At 41.2% G+C, this 19,186-nt stretch overlaps 1 protein-coding gene across 1 annotated transcript in view; it reads right to left on the bottom strand.

Moving 5' to 3' along the window:
* Positions 1-311: 311 nt before the first annotated feature.
* The window catches only part of LOC129222324 (uncharacterized), a 28,964-nt gene continuing 10,089 nt past the window's right edge, over positions 312-19,186 (bottom strand). The window contains exons 4-10 of the mRNA XM_054856818.1: positions 18,578-18,748; positions 14,980-15,078; positions 12,765-13,033; positions 11,825-12,101; positions 10,687-11,109; positions 4,407-6,631; positions 312-538 (exon numbers count right to left, since the gene is read on the bottom strand). Coding sequence (XP_054712793.1) covers positions 475-538; positions 4,407-6,631; positions 10,687-11,109; positions 11,825-12,101; positions 12,765-13,033; positions 14,980-15,078; positions 18,578-18,748 — 3,528 coding nt within the window. The 3' untranslated portion in view covers positions 312-474. The remainder of the gene's footprint in view (positions 539-4,406; positions 6,632-10,686; positions 11,110-11,824; positions 12,102-12,764; positions 13,034-14,979; positions 15,079-18,577; positions 18,749-19,186) is intronic.

Raw genomic sequence — 19,186 nt, 5'->3', positions numbered from 1 at the left:
TACCACAGACACGGCCTCTCTATGTAAATTTCTTTACTGTATGGCTTATCTCGAGCATTTTCAGAAGAGCTACACGTGGCTTTGAGGACAATACTAATCGATATAGGAACAAAAATTCCTGCAGGAGGTAATTCGAAATCATATTTGTTATATTTTATAGCGATCTGGGCTGGCTTTCCAAAACGCGATGTTTTCCCGACCCTCGGAGCGCATGCTATCCACTGGTGGGCGTGATCCTCACCTGTGCGATCTCTTCCTTTGCACGTGCGTGGTGTACGAGCGAGCTCTGGAATCGAAAGTCCCGAGTTTTCTGGCGAACGTCACTCGGTCCTTGTTTTGGAAGTGATGCGCATTTGAATATCGTCAGTTCGTTTTCACCTAAACTGCCTAGAAAGTGACTAGATCTTGCGAAAACAAAACCGGAGAGATTTCCTTTCGGCTGGGTTGTCCACCGGGGGGCAGAGGTGTCCGTTCTCAGGAGGATTCACTTCCGGTCATTGGCAAGTCCTTGGGAGTGAGTGGACGGTAGCGCCGCCGCCTGAAACGTGGAGGAAATCGCTCTGAAATCGTGACGGGGGAAGAACAATCAGGCTCATTTTGGGAAGAACCATCGGAAATGTTTGGCCAGATCTAGTTTTTGTACGACCACTTTTGGTTTGAAGAACATCTATGTTTCGAGATCAAACATTCTGTAAATTACTGTGCTTTAGTTCAAGATTTTTAACATTATAAAACCTGGAGTGTAAAATCTAGTTTAGTTTGTGCTCCCCAGGAGGTTTGAAGACACTTTCAGAACCTTAAAAAAAATTTCAATAGTTGCGGTACAAAATTTAAATCTGACCATTTTTACACATACACTGCATAGTTATAAAAAACAAAACATCAATAAAAAAAGGAATTATATCGTATGTGAAACACGCTAAACGCCTGATTCACCATCAACCCTGACCCCGCGCCAGGGGCGGCATTTCAGCATTTCGTTTGGGGGGTCAAGTTTTTTGAACATGAATTTCCACAGTACGGTATATTGGTTAACAGGAAGTGATAATAAAATGGTTTTAATGTTAAGAACAATAAGGCAATATTGAAATTGAGACACAAAAGTTATCTACTATAAAATGACTGACCTGATTGAAATAGTCAAAAAACAATGGAAGCAAGAAAGTTATATTAAAAAACACATTTCCTGCAAACTCCACTCTTTAAAGTAACCAAGAAAACTTTTTAAACTGGGCTAGTATTTATTTAGCATCATTAAAAAGTATATTCGCAATTCACAAAACAATTCCTCTTCCCTCATGCTATAAATTTTACTTATAAGTGTAATATTTTCTTTTTCGCTTTCTATAACCGATCTACATAATATTGAACAGACCAATGATAAATGTATCTCATCAAGTCCTGGCTCAATTTCTTGAGAAACTGAATTGATCATTTTATTCAAAATAGTGATTTAATATTTTGACTAAAACTTCATGTGGTTTTGCCACCTCTTCTACATCGGCATACAGTGTAAAAACTGTTTGGAAAGTTCTGTCACAAAGTTTTACACTTTGTTCAAGGGCTCAAGAATGCATTAGTGTGAAAATTACTAAGAGTTTCAAATCTCAATCCAAGAATTAAGGTTAACGGATTGAAATTTTTGTGATAAAGTGTAACATTGTTCAAAAAACGCTCCGTAGTATAAATAAAGTAAACAAAAATTCAAACAAAGTCATACATATTAAAATGACATCAGATTTTCTATCATTGAAAAAGTCGCTTTCCAGAAATTCTTCCAGGGGGCTTTTATAGATTTAACTCTTGAATACCATCGTGTGTCACTCAGAAATTGTCAAATAAAGAGCCTCAAGATATATTTGTTGTTGTGAAAATATTTTTTGATGTGGGATGTTTTCCATAAAGAGCATATCTTTGCAAAGAGTTTCTAAGAAAGCATCGAGTAGCTAAAATATGCTTCTAGTACAAGGAATCGATGAACACTTATTAGCTAAGCATTAAGTTACAATCTGAGCATAAAAATTTATGTAAAATGACATGGAGTTTACGCGTAAAAATTGCGCAGTCTTAACACTGTACGGGCATGTCATAGAAGATGCACCATCATAACATAGAGTACACAATTTTGAAATATTTAACCCATATGAAGAGATTACTTCTTTAGTTAAGGCAAACAATTATTCTCCATCTGTTTTTTCTGTTCTTAAAATGCAAGCACATAATTTTCTAAGTTATCTAAATTGAATTTAGCCATTTTTTTTATTATTCTCAGTGAAAAATTTGGGGGTGCAACCGCCCCCTCTCGCTCCCCCTATTTGCCGCCCCTGCCCCGCGCCAGATAGCATAACCGCCTAAGCTTTTTTCAATTAATGACAAATATTCAGTCTCCAATTCAGGAGTCTGACCAAGAAGCAAATCATAGTGAATCAGGTCCGAAGTCGAAAAACATGTTTTTCATTAGTCTGGTTCACCTGTAAAATCTATTACCAAACTTGGAAAATTTTCAATTAACTTTCAATAACTCGAAGTCTCAAGGGATAGACTAAAACCTTCGAGTTAACAGTAAGTTCCCATAGCCTCCTCAAGAGTTTAAGACACAATGAAAACTTCGAGATAAAGGAATATTACTCGAGATACTCGCTACAAGGCTTTGAGTTATCACGAGTAGACTAGAAATAAATTAAGATATGACTAAGTCAGGGCTAGAAAAACTGAAAATCCGAAAATCGATAATTTTGACATTGTGTTTGACTTGTAATTCCACGATATTCATCAATCAAGGGTTCTTAACTTTTATTCATTTGAAAAATAAAAATGTGGTATGCATGCAGTCTACTCTCAATAACTCGAAGTCCCAAAGGACCGGTTAAAAGCTTCGAGTTACTGGTAGTTCTAGTTAAGGGAAGTTCCTGAAACTGTCTCAAGAGTTTGGGATAAAATTTAAACTTTGAGTTAAAGGAATATTCGAGTTATAAGGCTTCGAGTTATCGAGATACGACTGGATTCGGAATCAGAGACCGAAGTTTCTCCATGCATTATCTCCTGATCCCGCCCCCCCCCCCTCCGCGAGAACATTTAACAAAACAAGAAACATAGTCTGCTGAAACGAATGCACAAGTTCATCCTATAAAATAGATTGTCTAAAAACCGAAGTAATACTTCGCGAATTTTTCAGAATCATTGAGTACTTCGATTCAAATTTGATAAGAATTAGCGAAGTGATAAAAACACGCACTATATTTTTAAAAAGTGATTTTGATTAAAGAAAACCACATTGGTGGACAAAATAAAGAGATGAAAACTCTTTTCCAAAACATCTCGAAAAATACTGGACAGAAATGAGTGAAATTAAGTTTATTGTTCGATCAAGATAGAGCTGTGTACGGGTATCTTGCATGACACTTACCTAAACCAGCTCTCCTACGCGCCTACGCCACCATACATGTATACTGTGTCTTCTTCTATAATATTGCTGTGATAGTATCGGGTCCCAAACTCTGTCCATGTGAAATACTCTCCGAGAATTAGATTGTAAACTGAATCTGGACTCTTTAAATTGCTTCCACTAATTCGAAATGATGCTTGGCGTTACAACTATTTACTTTGCAGCCTGGTTTTGAGCCCAGCCCCCTAAAGATTACCAATCCATCCCATTTCATCGAATCGATGACTTCACCTAAACTCACCAAAGAACATCAAAGTAATTCTAAAAAGGGAATAAAAATTCTTACAGCATTACAAAACAGAATTTGCTGAGCAGCGAGATGCGGGTTTTTATACCCCTTGCTTTCATAGAACCGCCTATATGAATACATAAACTTATCTCAGCGACAACAGCCAAAGATACTATTTGGACCCATTTGCTGCCTCGTTCTGCGTGGTAAATGTTTAGATAAAATATGTTCTATCTCTTAATTTTGCCCACCAGTGTAAATGGGAAATGACCATAAGGTACCATTATTTTGCTTTGGAAGAGTTGCTTTCCCATTCAACACAAATTGGAACCTTCAAAGAAGGGACAACGTTTTATAGTACTATTCAACGTCTTATAGTACTATTCAACGTTTTATAGTACTATTCAATGTTCGACACTTCGAGGTATGAAACTTAGGAAAGCGATTTGCTCCCTCGCAATTATTATTAAAAAATAACTGAACTTCGTATATGACTAGGGTGGAGCGACGTAATGGTCCAAAGCCATCCTACCTTACTACATTCCATGGTTTGGAAGAACGAAAGAAAGATGTTCCTTTTTTTTTTAAGTTGGAAATATGTTTCTTTTTGCAAGAATGTTGTCTGGCATTATTTATGAAAGTTTTAAAGAAATATCTGATCCACACAGAATTAGACCAGTTGTGAATGTAAACAGGACTGCACAAGAGTAAAGGGGATGGCTTCTTACCTACCTAGGTTGAGCGTAGGCGTTACCACCGTCCTGCTTGAACCTCGGAATGAGCACTTCACTCTTGCAGTTCCTGTGAAACTCGGCAGGGTGCGCCTTCAGGTCGTTCTGCAGGGCAGGCAGGGACGAGGACACGGGCGAGAGGACGCGCGCACTCACCGGGCGCTGCTGGTGGCCACAGTCCAGCTGCTGCTGATACTCCTCCATCACCTCGGCGGTGGACTTGGGCCTCTGCGCCTTGGGCCGGGGGATCCGGGACTCGCCCGAAAGCCCCGCCCGGTGCCGCCTGCTCCGCGAGTGCCGGCCCGGATCGGCGCGCGCATCCTGCGAGGCGTTCTTCCGGGCGTTGGGCGAGCGCTCCTTGCGCAGCTTGGCGTCCCAGCTGATGCTGCGCGTGAAGAAGTCGCTGCGCTTCTGGGTGGTGAGGGGGAGGCGGGGCACGTTGTCCGGCGCGCAGTCCGCGGACTCCTCTCGCGAGCTGGATGCGCTCCTGGAGCTGGGAACGCCCCCGTCGGGCGGCGTCCGCTGCTTGACTCCGCCCACTCGAGGAACCGTGGTGGCGTAGATGGGCGTGGTCGCCGACTTCTGGACGCCGCTCCTCGACACGAACTCGTACTTGGGGGCGTGGTTGTTGTTGACTTGGGGGTAGGCGGCCAGCCGACCGCCTCCCTCTATCATGGAGCGCGGCCTACGCCGTGCGACGGAGCCGTTGGGGGTGGAGTAGGATTTGCTGAGCGGGTAGGGGTGTCGTGCTTCCTCGGAGGACCTGCGCCAGCTCTCCGAGTCCGTCTCTGGCGTGGGCTCGCGGCCCGTGTCCATGATGTGCGAGGGGATGGTCGAGCGGACCATGTCCTCGCTCCCGAGGGAGGAGCGGTGGGTGGTCCTTCGCAGGGGCTGCGTCTGCGTCACGGAGTCCTGCCGTCGCGGGGACACGCCCCCGCAGTCGGACGCCGACCCGCCCTCTCTGTCCTCCTCGATGACGGACTCGGCCACGTGGAAGTCCACGTCCTTGAGTTTCCGGCGGATGGCCGAGGAGTACTTGATGATGCCCGTGCGGGGCGCGGGTGCGCTGGGGGGCGTCGGGGAGCGGCGACGCAGCTGCTGCGGGGCGTCGTCGTACCGGGCCTCCGATGATATGTTGTCGTCTTTGGGCGGGGTGTCGAACTCCTCCTCCTCGCCGCCGTTCCCCTGCGAGTCCTCCTGGTTGGGAGGCTGCTGGGGGGCGTCGAAGTAAACGGAGGGCGGCTCCTCGGGGTGCTGTTGCAACTGCAGCCTGCCTAGCTCAGCAACCGGCGTCGTGGGCGTCTGTCGTTCCAGCGTCGGACTCTCCACCTCGTGCTTGACTACGTTTCCCACCTTCTCGTTGGACTCCCACTCGATGGTGGTCACGATGAGCTTATTGCTGAAGACCTTGTGCCCGCTGCTGCTATCCGGCTGTTGCTGCTGCTGCTGGGACAGCGGCTGGTCGGATCCGGATTTCCTGAGGATGCCCTTCGGCCTGACGCTCGAGGGGATGGGGGCAGACTTGATGCCGTCGTTGTGGTGCGCGCTCTCCTCCTCCTTCTCCGGCAGCCTCTTGGTGATCTTCTCGTACGTCGAACCCACGGACCATCTCTTGCACTCGATCGAATCCTTCATGTTGTCCGCGTTGCTGGAATGGATCTCGGCCGAGTGGCGCCTCGACGGGCCCCCGACCCCCCTCCTCTCCTCCCGCAGACGATCCCCGCTGCTGCTGCTGCGTAGCATCTCCTGCAGGTTCGTCTCGGAGGCGCTGTGTTTCATGGGTGAGCCTGGCAGGGAGTGTGAGGCGTACAGTTCCGGGCAGCTCCACGACCGGATGATGTCGTCTGAGTATCGGCCCCGCCTACCGTCCTCTTCGATCTCGATGAGGGGCGCGATGCGGTCGCCCGTCACCCGGATCGGCTGCGAGATCACCCTCCTGATGCACTTCTGTTTCCTGGCGCGCCAGAATATCTTGTTGCGCAGGGAGGCCGTGTCCACGAGTCGTTGCTCCAGGGCGGCTTTCTTTCCCACCCTCACTTGATTCAGAGGTTCTCCGCCCCACAAGGATGGGCTTTTCGAAGGAGATTCTTGTGTCATGGTGGGGCGGTGTTCTGGGGAGGTCAGGTTGTCCTTCACTTCAACTTCGTTGTCTGTCTCTTCACTATCATCGAAGGACACCTGCCACTTGGAAGCTAAGGTTACGGCTGCACAACCTCCTTTCGTCACCTTCATAGACACAAAGAAAACAAATATTAGTCCTTGTAGATCATTTCATCACTTACAAAATGTCAATACAATACTAACCTAAAGGAGACTAGAAAGTAAAATGTCGTTTTTTTTTCAAACAAATTAATTTTATGCTTTTACTTTTAATCAACGATGTAATTAGCCTTAGTATAAACAACCTTTTGCTGTGCAGTGCAAACATTTTCAATCCCAGATAGATACAAATTAATCTTTTGTTATGCAAAAAATCTAGAAATGGCATTTTGATATCGGACAAATTTTCAAGTTTTTTTTGTCATATATAGATCAGACTAAAGGGAAATCAGATGGAGCAATGTCAGATGAGTATGGTGGGTGAAGCAGCCCACCACAGCTTATTAATTCTTAAAGAATTCGCCTTGAGCAGTATGGCCTCGTATTATCATGGTTCAGGATCACTACTTTACTGTTGATAATAGTAGAAGTATTCTCGCCACAAATTGCATCATCTCATTTCTGTATCTTCCGATCGCTTATACACTTTCTACAAGACAAAAACTTGAAAACTTCGCTTGCTGTCCGGGATTGAAAACTTTCATTCTCGGTGTCGAAAGGGTGTTGATAACGAGGGTAATTAAACTGTTGATTACAGAACAAAACTTTAAAAATATTTATTTGTTTGATATTAAAAAAAAAAAATCTTGTTTTCCGGTCCCCTTAGTATTTTATAATACTAAAATTTAAAATCGCTCTAAATAAATTTTATTGCTTGTGAAGAGCTGCAACATTTAATTTTTAGGCCAGACAACTATTTTCCGTTTCTTCTTGTAGTTTCTGAATATGTTAGATAAAATTTTTGAAGCCATTTTGAATACTCCACTTTAAATCGATATCTTTTTAACTAACACTGTAAAATAAAACTACATTAATGTTCTTATGATATGTTTTCGAAACAGCGAAAAACAACCAACTAACTACAATTAACTTTTACTTCTACAACTTAGAATGGTTATATTTGCAAAGAAAGAGAGTTTTTAGTCAATTTTATGGGTACTTGTTTTCTTTCGATTTGAAATGTTGAAACTTTTTAAAAATATTACTCTCGTACTCAAAATACTTTCTAATATTATATTACATGAATTATTATGTCATACTGACTTTTATAGAAAAAGTATTAAAACTGATGGATATTGGCATTTAAGTAAGTGTTAAGCTAATTAATTTTATGAGAAAAAAAGTAACGAAATAATAGTAGACATTACAGAAATGAAATTTGCGTGTTATCTGAAAGACATAACCCGGTCCAAAATACAAGACAATAAGTCAATCTTTCAAAGGAATTGATTTTTTTTAAGATGGGTACGTCCCCACTCCCCCAATAGATCTCTTTAAAATAATCGAGTAATATCAAAATTTAATACGAATATAGAAAAAAAAAAACTAATATAGAGAGAATATTCAACACTGTATGCATGTGTTGTAAACAAAGGAAGGTTCGAACGAAACATAATGCTTTTGGTGCATCAAACGTGACTAATGGTCGACGATAGCCTATTCTCAAATCTCTCACTTCTGATGATTTTCGATGACTTGAACCGTTTTGTCGGGGGCTTACCCTCCTCCTTCTTCTTTTCGTACCTTCCTGCTTCGTCCGCTACCAGTTCGAAGAGGGTCAATACTGCAGATCGGAAGGGGCGTTAAAAATTATATTCAAATACAAATCGGGGGTCTGGGACACTTCTCCGATGATTCCCGAAATTAAAAGTCCGCAAAACACAGTTTTAGACTGTCTTTGGCCTCATGAAGAAACGAATCATAATAGCTCCCTCACGAGCTTGCCCCTAAATCCATTCCTGCTGCCAGTTAATGTTCAGATAGCCATGGCTGCATTTTTGCATGCGTTCAGAAGAAAAAGATCATCTACTTGAATACTTTTACTTGTCAATGTATTGTTTTGTTTGGGACGGGTTACAGAATATTTTCTCACATTTCATTAGTGAAAAGTCTATTAATCACGCAAAGATATGTTTAAGGTTGCTCAGACAAATGCTAATGTGAAAATTCTGAGGATGAATGTTCTGTTTGTGGGTCTCATTGGAGTAGAGGCGTAGCTAGACCCGACTTGCGGGGGGGGGGGGGTTTCTTCTTTTATTTTATATATATATATATATATATATATGTGTGTGTGTGTGTGTGTGTGTGTGTGTGTGTGTGTCTGTGTGTTTTTAAAAGCTTGTTATCGGTTTTGCTCGCTTCATTATATAACAACGTTCACTTATAATATACTATTCTAAATAGTTCAGACTGCATGCGTTCCACGAATAGGTTTTCTAGGAAGATTAACAAAAGGACAGTCGTTTCGAGCACTTTCTTGGAAGAAGAGATTCACACGTATTAGTTGCATTATGGATGAGTATTTCAAGTTCATGCTTAAAGGTCATTCAAGTTAAAAGCCATTTTGCTCTGTTATCTGGTTTAGTACTGTTCTGTGATCGCTATCTTTCTTAAAATTATGATTCCTTAAAGAAAACCAAGATGATAGGAGTGAAAAGAAAGTTTAAGATTTTTTCAAGTAAAGAAAAAAGGAAAATCCTAGAATATAGGTCAGGTTAGATTTGCAGCAATTGCTAACCTCAAGAAAATAAATAATTAATCAAAAAAAAAAAAAAAAAAAAGAAAAGAAAAGGAAAAAAAAAAAAAAAATCAGGCACCAAAAAGCGATAAAAGACTTTTTCTTGAAAAAGATATGCTTAAAGTTTCTTTTACTGTCAAAATGATTCCTTACACTCGCAATAACGCACTTAATAATGTAATAATAGAATAAAGACCTAACAAAACTAATACAGAGGAATTTTGATCAAGAGCCCATATTGTCTTTAGTATCGATTTCAAATGTTCACCATCATATTCCAAATTTCTATAAAGTTTCTTAAAGTCCCTGTATCTTAAAACCTCTTTATATCGATTTTTTTCCTTCCTGGGAAATTGGAAATATACAGATTCAACTGTATGAAATATTCCCACTGCACCGCTCATAACATTGAACATATTTAACAATTTGCAGAATCTATGACAAAAAAAGGGTACATATACGTGGGTGTAACAAATCAATCTCATTTCTAAAGCGAAGTGTGAAATTTCACTCAATTATCAAAAAAATGTCGCAGCAGAGTGAGGAGTGAGGCGCCTTTACGCTTGAGAGTCACTCATAGAGCTGATTTTCAATGGCCCTGGGGGGTGGGGGGTGGAGCGAAGTGAATTTTAGATCATTGTTATTCAGAAAAAAAGTAGTTTTGATTTTTTTCTTTTTCTTCTTTCTTTCTTTTCTCTTATCTTTTTTTCTCTTCTCTTTTCTTTCTCTTTTCTTTTCTTTCTGTCTCTCTCTCTCCTTTTTTTTTGAGACAAACATTTCGGGGGGGGGGGGTTTGTCCCCAACCCCCCCCCCTTAGCTACGCCCCTGCATTGGAGCAACAATTTCATAATTTCATGACGTAAAATGTTCATCACAGACTTACTGTATTAGTGCCAGAACAGCTAACGAAAAAAGTATCAAATAACTATTACTTAACAAAAAAAGTAACAAATGACTGCAATAGTAGTCGGGTGACTTTTCATGCCAGTGATCTTTACAAAGTCTAACAACAAATCTGTGAGATAAAAAGTATTGTCCGTTTTTCACAAGAACGCACTTGACTCCTCCCTCGTCACTTGGTATCCGTTGATTCAATTTCGCTGTTTTTGGCAGAAGGTATATTCGGATCATAGCATTTTGTTGTAAAAGCAGCAGTTTTTAAAATGTAAGAATAACTAAAATGCCTACAAACAAGTGAAGCAGGTGATGTAAAGGACACTAAGACTTTTTTACACATTAAAATGCACGCCCAAGTTAAAACTCTCTGGTTGTCTCCTTTAGAAGCGCGTGGATTGCGTACCGATCACATCCGCGTAAAATGGAACTCTGCGTTCGAGGGGGTGTGGGGAAGTGCCATCTCCTGAAAAACGGACAATAAACGTCGTGGTGCTTGTAAGTTTTACCGGTTAGTGATAACCCATCGCAATAGAAATACGAAACCCACCTGTTGCAGAGCGGATATGTTATCGTCTTCTGCCAGTGCCATTTGGGTGATGGAGATATCCCTGGAATATCTTGACTTGTAACCCGAGTGGTACCTGCGGTGCCGATGTTCCCGAGGCTCCCTCAGCAGTTTGGATTCGGTGGCAGACAGCACGGACAGGGGCTGTTGCCTTCCCGCCCCACCGCCCGCGCTGTCCGCCCCGTGCCTGTAGGAAACCTCCCTACTGCTGCCATCGCCGCCTTCCCTCGGTCTGGGGCTTGCGCCCCGTTGCTGAGACTCCTCCCGGAATAGATGGGGCCGACCCCGATCGACATCGGGCGTGCCAGCCCCGCCCGTTGGTGGGAGGGACTCCTCTGGAGGCTCCGCCCCGTTCACTTGCTGCTGCGTGTCTTTGGGATCCTCCTCTTCCTCGACTTCCATTTTCTGCGAAGAAGAAAAAAAGAGTAGAGTTAGTTGGAGTAGATGAAAACAAACTCAAGTACCACACTCGTAGTAATTTTTGAGACCAAACTGTTGGTGAGTGAAGGCTGGGTAACTTATAGAAGACACTCTGAGAGTTCCGGTGTGTCTCTAAACAATTGTGAAGGCCATTGTTTGATGATGACACTGCGAAAAAAGTTGTTTTTTAAAGTTGAGTGACCTTACATTTTCCCCTCCGACAGGTTTAAACACGCGAAGTATAACTGGTTTTTAAAAAGTTTTACTTGCCCTGCGGATGGTTACTAAAAACATTTAGTAGTAAATTTCACTTTCGCAGTTGTTTTTGATGCGCCATTTCGGTGTTTCCATTGAACCCCAAAAATTCTGTATTCTGTGGTAAATGGAAGCAGTTGAGTTTTTCATTCTTCCAATTTTTTGGAAGATTAAATTTTGATGTAAATGACTCGGAATTTGTGTATTTTGCATAAATTACGAGCTTAATTAAATTTTTTGTATGATTTTTCTTTTTAAGTAATCTTAGACTACATTTGGATGGTTCATCACGTCGCATTGGCATCTTGTTAAATTAGAAAATATGAATCTCTTTCTGTAGATCTATTTCTGAAGTCAAATTTCTTTCAAGAAGAATTTTTAAAAAGTTACCAGAATATCCCCCCCCCCCCCCCCCGAAAAAAATGAAAGACTCAACAATGCTTACCTCGAGTTTAGTGTCTGATGGAGCCACCTCTTCTTGTTTTAGAGCTGCATTATTATTGGCATAGTAGTTGTTGTTATTGGCCTCGTTGAGCGGTCTGGGACTCGGGTGGGCGTTGTCTTCAGCCGGGTAAGCCCCGCCCCTAGCCAAATTCTCCTTGGAAGTGTCCCTTTTCCCGCCTATTTCTTCCATCCGGTAGTTCTCGCCATGATCCTCGAAGCTTGCCATGATGTTGTCGTCCAAAAGGTTCTCCGTACCGTGAGTGCCAGGAGGAGCGGTTCTGGAAAAAACATGACAATCGATCATTTATTTTGTTTGCATAAGATACCAAATAGAACTTTCAATTTAGTGAAAATATTTTTAAGAATACTTTTTTTAATCAGCCTAAATATTCTGTTCAGGCAATAGTGTTTCGCCGAGCCCGTAAATCTTAAAAGATATTGACGAGTGGATTGCGGTTCTCTCTTCGTTTGTCAAGTGACCTAGAAATGTTAGGTGACGAGACAAAAGAACTTTTAGCTTCAACTGTGGCAGAAAAGAATTGCCAAAGCACTTGCAACTTACTCTGCCTTCTTGAGGAGTAAAGCATTTGTTGTTTTCTTCTTCAGCTTCGAGCTTTTGACGTTAAGGTTTCAATATTTTGTTAAGTAAGTCTCAAGCTTGAAATTAAGCAAAAATTAGTTCGCTTTTTTTGGGGGGGGGGGGGTATGTGTCTGCTTTTAAGTTCAACTAACATTACACCACATTTTGAAACAAAAACCAAATATTTCAATGCTGTAAGAGCCACAAGGCGACCATATACAGCAAAGAAATAAGTTTCTAGAACAGTGGTCTTTCCCTGGGTTTGAAGGAGTTACCCCCGCTAATGAGGAAACCGCGCTACATTGCCCGAAAATAATCAGTGAGGTTCCGGAATTTTTCACGGTGCAGGAATCGGACTCACCCCGCCAGTGGTGGTTTTGAGATGACGGCCGGACTGGTGGTGACGGTGGTGGTGACCGAGTTGTCCGTGAAGTGCTTCTCCCAGTCGTAGGGGTCCGTCTCCCGGATGCCCCTCCGCTTCATGCAGCGCTCGAAGAGGCCGCACAGCATCGGGTAGTCCGGCCGGTCGAAGTAGTCCAGCGTCAGGACGTGGTCCAGGAACTGCCGGAAATCCGAAGGCAGGTGCTTCAGCAGCAGGCGGTGGTCGTACTTCTCCTTCATGATGCCCACCTGCGAAAAGGAAGATTTTCAGAAAGAAATACGTCACGCAGCACTAGGCAAATGCATTCAGCAGTTCCGGGTGTTTTAGATTCTTTTAGATCAGAGTGTCTTAAACACTTAATATAGTCAGTAAATTACCGACTGAGCTGGCGGTGTATTTCACGTACTTAATATAGTGTTCAAATTAATTGGGACAAAGCTATTATTTTGCGGACTTTCAAGTGGATTGCCAGCTAGCTCCAGCTGGCCTTACTAAGTTGTTCTGTTTGTCTCAATGCGATCTGAACGTCAGTTTTCAATACTTAGAACTGTTTTAGATCAGGAATTATGAATATTGAACAATTCTTCAGATTGTTTCTGTGAGAATAAGAGGAAGTTACATTTGTAATTGTTGCATTTTAATACGCTAAAAAAGGACATAACTCCGAGATTAGAAAATCGATCTTCTCCGAGCGTCTGAAAAAATGCATTTAACGGAACCATTTTTCCTCAAAGAAAGAGCAAATGTGAAGAAGAAAAGAAAAAAAAAAACTAATTTGAATTTTGACATCTTGAATTCAAATTATGTTTTTCGCAATCACGAGTGTGTGTATGTAGGCGTGTGTGTTTGTGTGTGGAGGTATGTGTGTTTGTGTGTAGGGGGTATGTGTATGTGTGTGCAAGCATGTGTGTTTGTGTCTGTGTGCTGGCATAAGTGTGTGGGTAGTTGTGTATATGAATGTGTGTATGGGGGGGGGTATGTGTATGTGTGTGTAGGCATATGTGTTTGTGTCTGTGTGCAGGCATGAATGTGTGGGTAGTTGTGTGTGTATGTGTGTGTGCGTGCGTGTGTAGTTGTGTATGTATGCGCGTGTGTGTAGGATATGGATGCAACCTGGAGACGGCTTTCGCTATAGGTGCAGCATCGTGAGGACCCGGTCGACGGTGATGCTGCAGAGGGTGGCGGTGGGAAAATAAAATCAAAGGACATCAAAACAGTCAAGTGAGAACAATAAGCAGTCGTGATTGCTCAAAAAAAACTCCAAAATAGGATCAGTTCCTACTCTAAACAGCATTACTAGACCAACAAGAATTTGCCAATACATTATGAGGTATTTATTGACTATTGTATTCATATTCATTGTTTGAAACTGCACCGGAGACCTCTCACAGTTGGTCTTTAGAGAAGTTGTCAAAAGTTAGATTTTCCAATACCAACCACAGGAAATATTTTTTTTTATATGTCCTGTGGTCCGATTATTGTGGTGTGTCCTTGTGATCCCAATTAAGTGGGATTATTTTTGGCGTTGTCCCTCCTTTAACTCTTTAGGCGTTGTATCTTTTTTTCGTACACAATAATGAAAAATGGAAAATGTTACTTTGTCCTCTCACAAAAACAAACTAAAGAATTTTTCAATATTTTCATCTAGACTAGTTTTAAGAAGTCAAAACTGACATCCGGATGATATTAAGACAGACAGATTTGCTTAGAGGAGCCCACTAGAGCTAGTTGGCAACCAAGTTGAAAGTCTCCGAAAATGTTCTGTATCCTAATTAATTCGAACACTATAGTATATGCTCTAACAATATTTACGTTTTATTTTCTTTTATTGGTGGAGTAATGTCAAATTATCATTAGATTCACATCAAGATCACACAAAACAATCACGCTCACAACAATCATCACGAGAATCTTGCACTTCTCAAGTTAAATTTTCTGCAATGATGAAGAGAAGATTTTTAATTTATGAGCCAAATTTTGAAGAAAAGAAATGCTCTGTCTTTGGTAATCCATCGACGTAGAATCACTAAATTCTTTGTTTTATTAAGTGTTCAAGAGTTAGAAATTAAGTGCTTCTCAAACTTTTAAACAGCTGAGCAACTGATTTTACAGACACCCTCAATGTGCTCTGATTCACACTCCACAGTCATTTCCCACAGGTCAAAATGCTCGAAAACGTGCCAGTGTAACTTACTTGTTCCTTGTCTTTGATCTTCCTCCACGGCAGCTGCCCATTCACGAACTCCACCAACATGTAGAACAACGACCACAAATCGTCGTGGCGTCCCATCTCCTGCAAGAAGACGAAAAGGTAACTATTTAGAGGGAACTCTGGCTATATCAGTCATCAATAGAGCGACTTAGTTAATCACTAACTTTGTTGAAAGTCATGGTTTTTCCATGACTTTCTTTGCTGACTGAGAACATCTTTTGCTGTTGCACATGAATCTACGAACTGAACTGAAATGTCAAAAGAAATAAAGAAAACACAGGACGCGCTAAGCTCGAAATGGTGCCAGGGTGAAGGGAGGCGAAATCAGCATGCGCACTCCCTCCGAAAATGTTTAATGGAAACCTCTTCAACAGGGCCAACGAGAGGCCATGTCAACCTAGTCGGAAACTAGGGACCCGGCTCAGAATCGGAGTGTATAACTTTAATATAAGTTTTATGAGGGTAGGAGAGTGGGCGATCAAACTGACAAGGGGCCCGTCTTGCCTTTGCTTTGCTCTTCGAAACAATGCTCAATTTTCGACTCCCTGTTAGAACACCCATGGTCTTCGGGACCCATTAGGCTATGGGTTTCGACATTGTTTTTTTTTTTTTTTTTACATTGTTACGGCAACCGCTCATCGTTCCGAATTTTACGGTGTCCCTCCAGTGTCGCCGAGAAGAAATTTTCTTCCCCCCTGGTTTTCAGTTTCAATCATAGGAATTCAATCAATATATTTAGGGGGGAGGGTTTGAAATCTCAGTGAAACTGGGGGTAAACCAATTTACAGTGACTACTATTTTGTTTGATTTTCACTCAGGATTTTCTTTTCTTTATTATTTTTTTGGACATGAACCCGGTTTCTAGTAGTGCATTTAGTAAATAAGTACAGTACAGCCTCGTTTATCCGGACGAACTGAAACTACAGGCAATCTGGATAATCCGGTAGTATGGAAAATAAGCAAAACAAATCCTAAAATGAACAGACATGCCGTTTATTATAGCGAATAACAATGCTCTGTAACAAAACTACATAGGATTGATTCGTAGAATCCATATATTTTTTTAATTTAATCAAACACTTGATCATTCATAGTTCAGCTGCAGTGGGTGTCAGACTGACATGCCAAAAAGAACGCCATGATGATTAAATTGCTATACTTTATAACTCGATCTACGCAGGAGTTGTACAACTAATCAAAACAAAAAGCAAATGTCTTTAGTTCCCTAACGTCTGAAAGAGGAGGTACCTTGCGTCAAATCTGGTAGTTCTGATGCTTTGGTGAGTTGTTTATGATATTGTTCAAATACATAATCCGAGTTTTTTAACTCCGAGCACCGAACGCAACCTAGTCAAAAATCGCAAAATCCATGAAATTTTAGACTTTGATGTAGTTTTTTTCCGGTTTTAACCCTAAATGGCTAGTTTTTCAAAAATACATTTTCTGAACGTTTAAAAAGAAGATTAAATTTGCTACAATATGAATCTAAAACCATCTCTTTAGACCCAATAATTTCCGAGATAAAGCCCATTCAGAACGACAAAATATTGCTAATACTTGCGAGGTTCGAAATAAATAAATAAACATTTAAAGGATTTATCTCAGAAACTGTTGAATCTAAAGAGATAGTTCTAGATTCATAGTGTAGCAAATTTAGTCCAAACATTTATATTAGGTATCATTGAAAAACTAGTCATTTAGGGTAAAAATCGGAAAAAAGTACAGAAAAGACTAAAATGTAACTTTTTTTTTTCGATTTATGAAAAGGTTGCGTTCGGTGCTTAAGGTCAAAAACTTGGATTATTTATTGGACCAATATTTTCGATTTATGAAAAGGTTGCGTTAGGTACTAAAGGTCGAAAACTTGGATTATTTATTGGACCAATATTATAAACAACTCAGCAGAAAATCCGAAACCAGACGCAAAGTCTGATGTGTATGGTTACTGGACTCTTAACGCACTTTTAAGATTATTATTTGTGCGAATGTAAAACTTTTTAAAACGCTGAAGAATTGATCCGGATAAACGGTGGCCGAATAATCGAGGATCTACTGTACTACACCTATGTGTCATAATAGCTGGAGGATTTGGTGATAGTCACCAGACTTGGCGTCAAACATGAGACGCCGATTCTGGCAATGTACTCGCGAATTTCCTCATTGACGCGATTACGATCCTCTATCTCTGTAAAACAGTTTTCTCTGCATCGATACGCTACAAACTGGGAAGTCTACTTTTAGTTTGGAAGCGCCATTCTCTACAAGCTGGGAATTTTTTTTTTTTTCAAGACGTGAAAATACACATTATTTGGAGGTGGGGAACTCATTTTGGAGGTATGAAATGAAATAGGTGAGGCATAGTTAAATTTTGATGATTTTTCATCATTTTCTGTTTAGGTGTGTTTGGCTGAACTTTGTTGAATTTTACACTTATCTATAAACGCATATTAAGTGCAAGTTTTTTTTGTAGTATAAAATATAACTATACTTGTAATACAATTTCAAAACTGTGAGCCACCTTTGGACCATAGTATTTGGTTGTACACCATCTTTGTCAACGCTAGAGAAAACTCTGGGATTCAAAGAAAATATCCAAGAAATTTTTCGAAATTGAGTTTCAAAAAGTCAATTTAATATCATGTCCTGCAATGTTCGTGATTTCACAAATCTCCACCAGTTTCCTGCAAAAAAAGAGTCTTTTTGCGAAAAGTTTCCTGAATTGCTATAAGTTGCATTAACGCATGCTTTTCATTGCTGTGAAAAATATTTTTAGCTACCAATGAGAAGACATGTTTCGCCTGCAATTCTGTTATGGCCTTTCCAGACTCACTGAGCCCGAAACGAGGGTGAAATACCGTCTCTGGATGCTGTAGCTGTGCAAGAGTTGCAGGCAAATAAGCTGTTCGGTTCTTGCTCGCAATTCTGCCTCAGCTTCGGCCATAGTGCTCTAGTAGACTTTCTGGTAAATCAGGAAAGTGCCAAGCTGCGACTACAAATATATCTGAGTTTTCTTGAAAGCTTCCTAATCATTTTCAGAAAGATTTTAGGTTAATTTCAGGAACGTTACCGACTTTCAGCGGGAAACTTAACTGTGATGTGCAAGATACGTTATTGCAGAAATTAAACACACTAGCAGCCTATTATTTTCCACGAACGTTCCTGAATTTTTTAAACAGTATATTAGGGAAAGGTGGAGGCTCAAATATAATTTGAACAGCTTTCTTCAACTTTCAGTGAATACACTCTCTCAATCCGATGCTACTAGAACTTTTGTAGCAATTAATCGTTGACGGCTGGTATATGACGTTGACGAATGGTCGAATGCGGCGGTTAACAACTCCCCCCCCCCCCCCCCGCCAAGATTTCTTCAAAATTAACAACAAAAAATGTGCTAGTGTTCAAAAAAAGTTCTGAAATGTGCTCCCAAGAGTGTTTAAAAAGTGTAAAGAACCAAATACGTGTTTTGAAAACTGTTCCAAGTAGTGCTTCAAAGTGTTCTAAAAAAGGGGGGTGGGAGTGTCCTCGTCCAAAAAGCGTCAGAAGCTTTGCAGTGAGAGCGTATCTTCGGGCAGCGTCTTACCTTGTTCCTGTGCGCGTTGATGGAGGCGTACCGGACGGTGCCCCGGAATCCGGCCGCCGCCCTGGGGGGCCTCACTTCCCCGGTGGCCGTCACGTACTGCCGGGCCAGGCCGAAGTCCAGCATGTACACCATGCGGCAGTTGTGCGAGAGCCGGCCCATGGAGAAGTTCGACTGGAAAACACAGGTGGCTTCGTATTAATAAGGTATGAATGAAGAGAAATGGTTATTTGGCTTATTAGCTGAATGCACAACACGTTGTGCATTCACCCTATAAGCCATAGTGATTAAATAATCTGATTTCAATACGACAATGGTTAAGAAATTCGTTCACTTCTAAAAAAAATACAGTCGGATCTCGATAACTCAAATTTTATAACTTGAATATTCCTTTATCTCGAAGTTTTCCTTGAGTCCCTAACTCTTGAGGCTGTTGTAGAAACTTCCCATATCTCGAATGTTTCAGCCGATCCCTTGGGACTTCGAATTATTGATAGTTGACTGTAAATATATTTCATTCTTTAGCATTAGACCTAATCTTTTCCAATTTGAAGTCATAAACAGGAGAGATAAAAAGTGAATTCATCACTTTTCTTTTGCCTGGCATCCCCT

Source organism: Uloborus diversus, chromosome 5, assembly GCF_026930045.1.
Source record: "Uloborus diversus isolate 005 chromosome 5, Udiv.v.3.1, whole genome shotgun sequence".
Classification (NCBI taxonomy): Eukaryota; Metazoa; Arthropoda; class Arachnida; order Araneae; family Uloboridae; genus Uloborus; species Uloborus diversus.
Note: the sequence above shows the minus strand (reverse complement) of the source record. Positions and strands in the feature narration are given on the sequence as shown.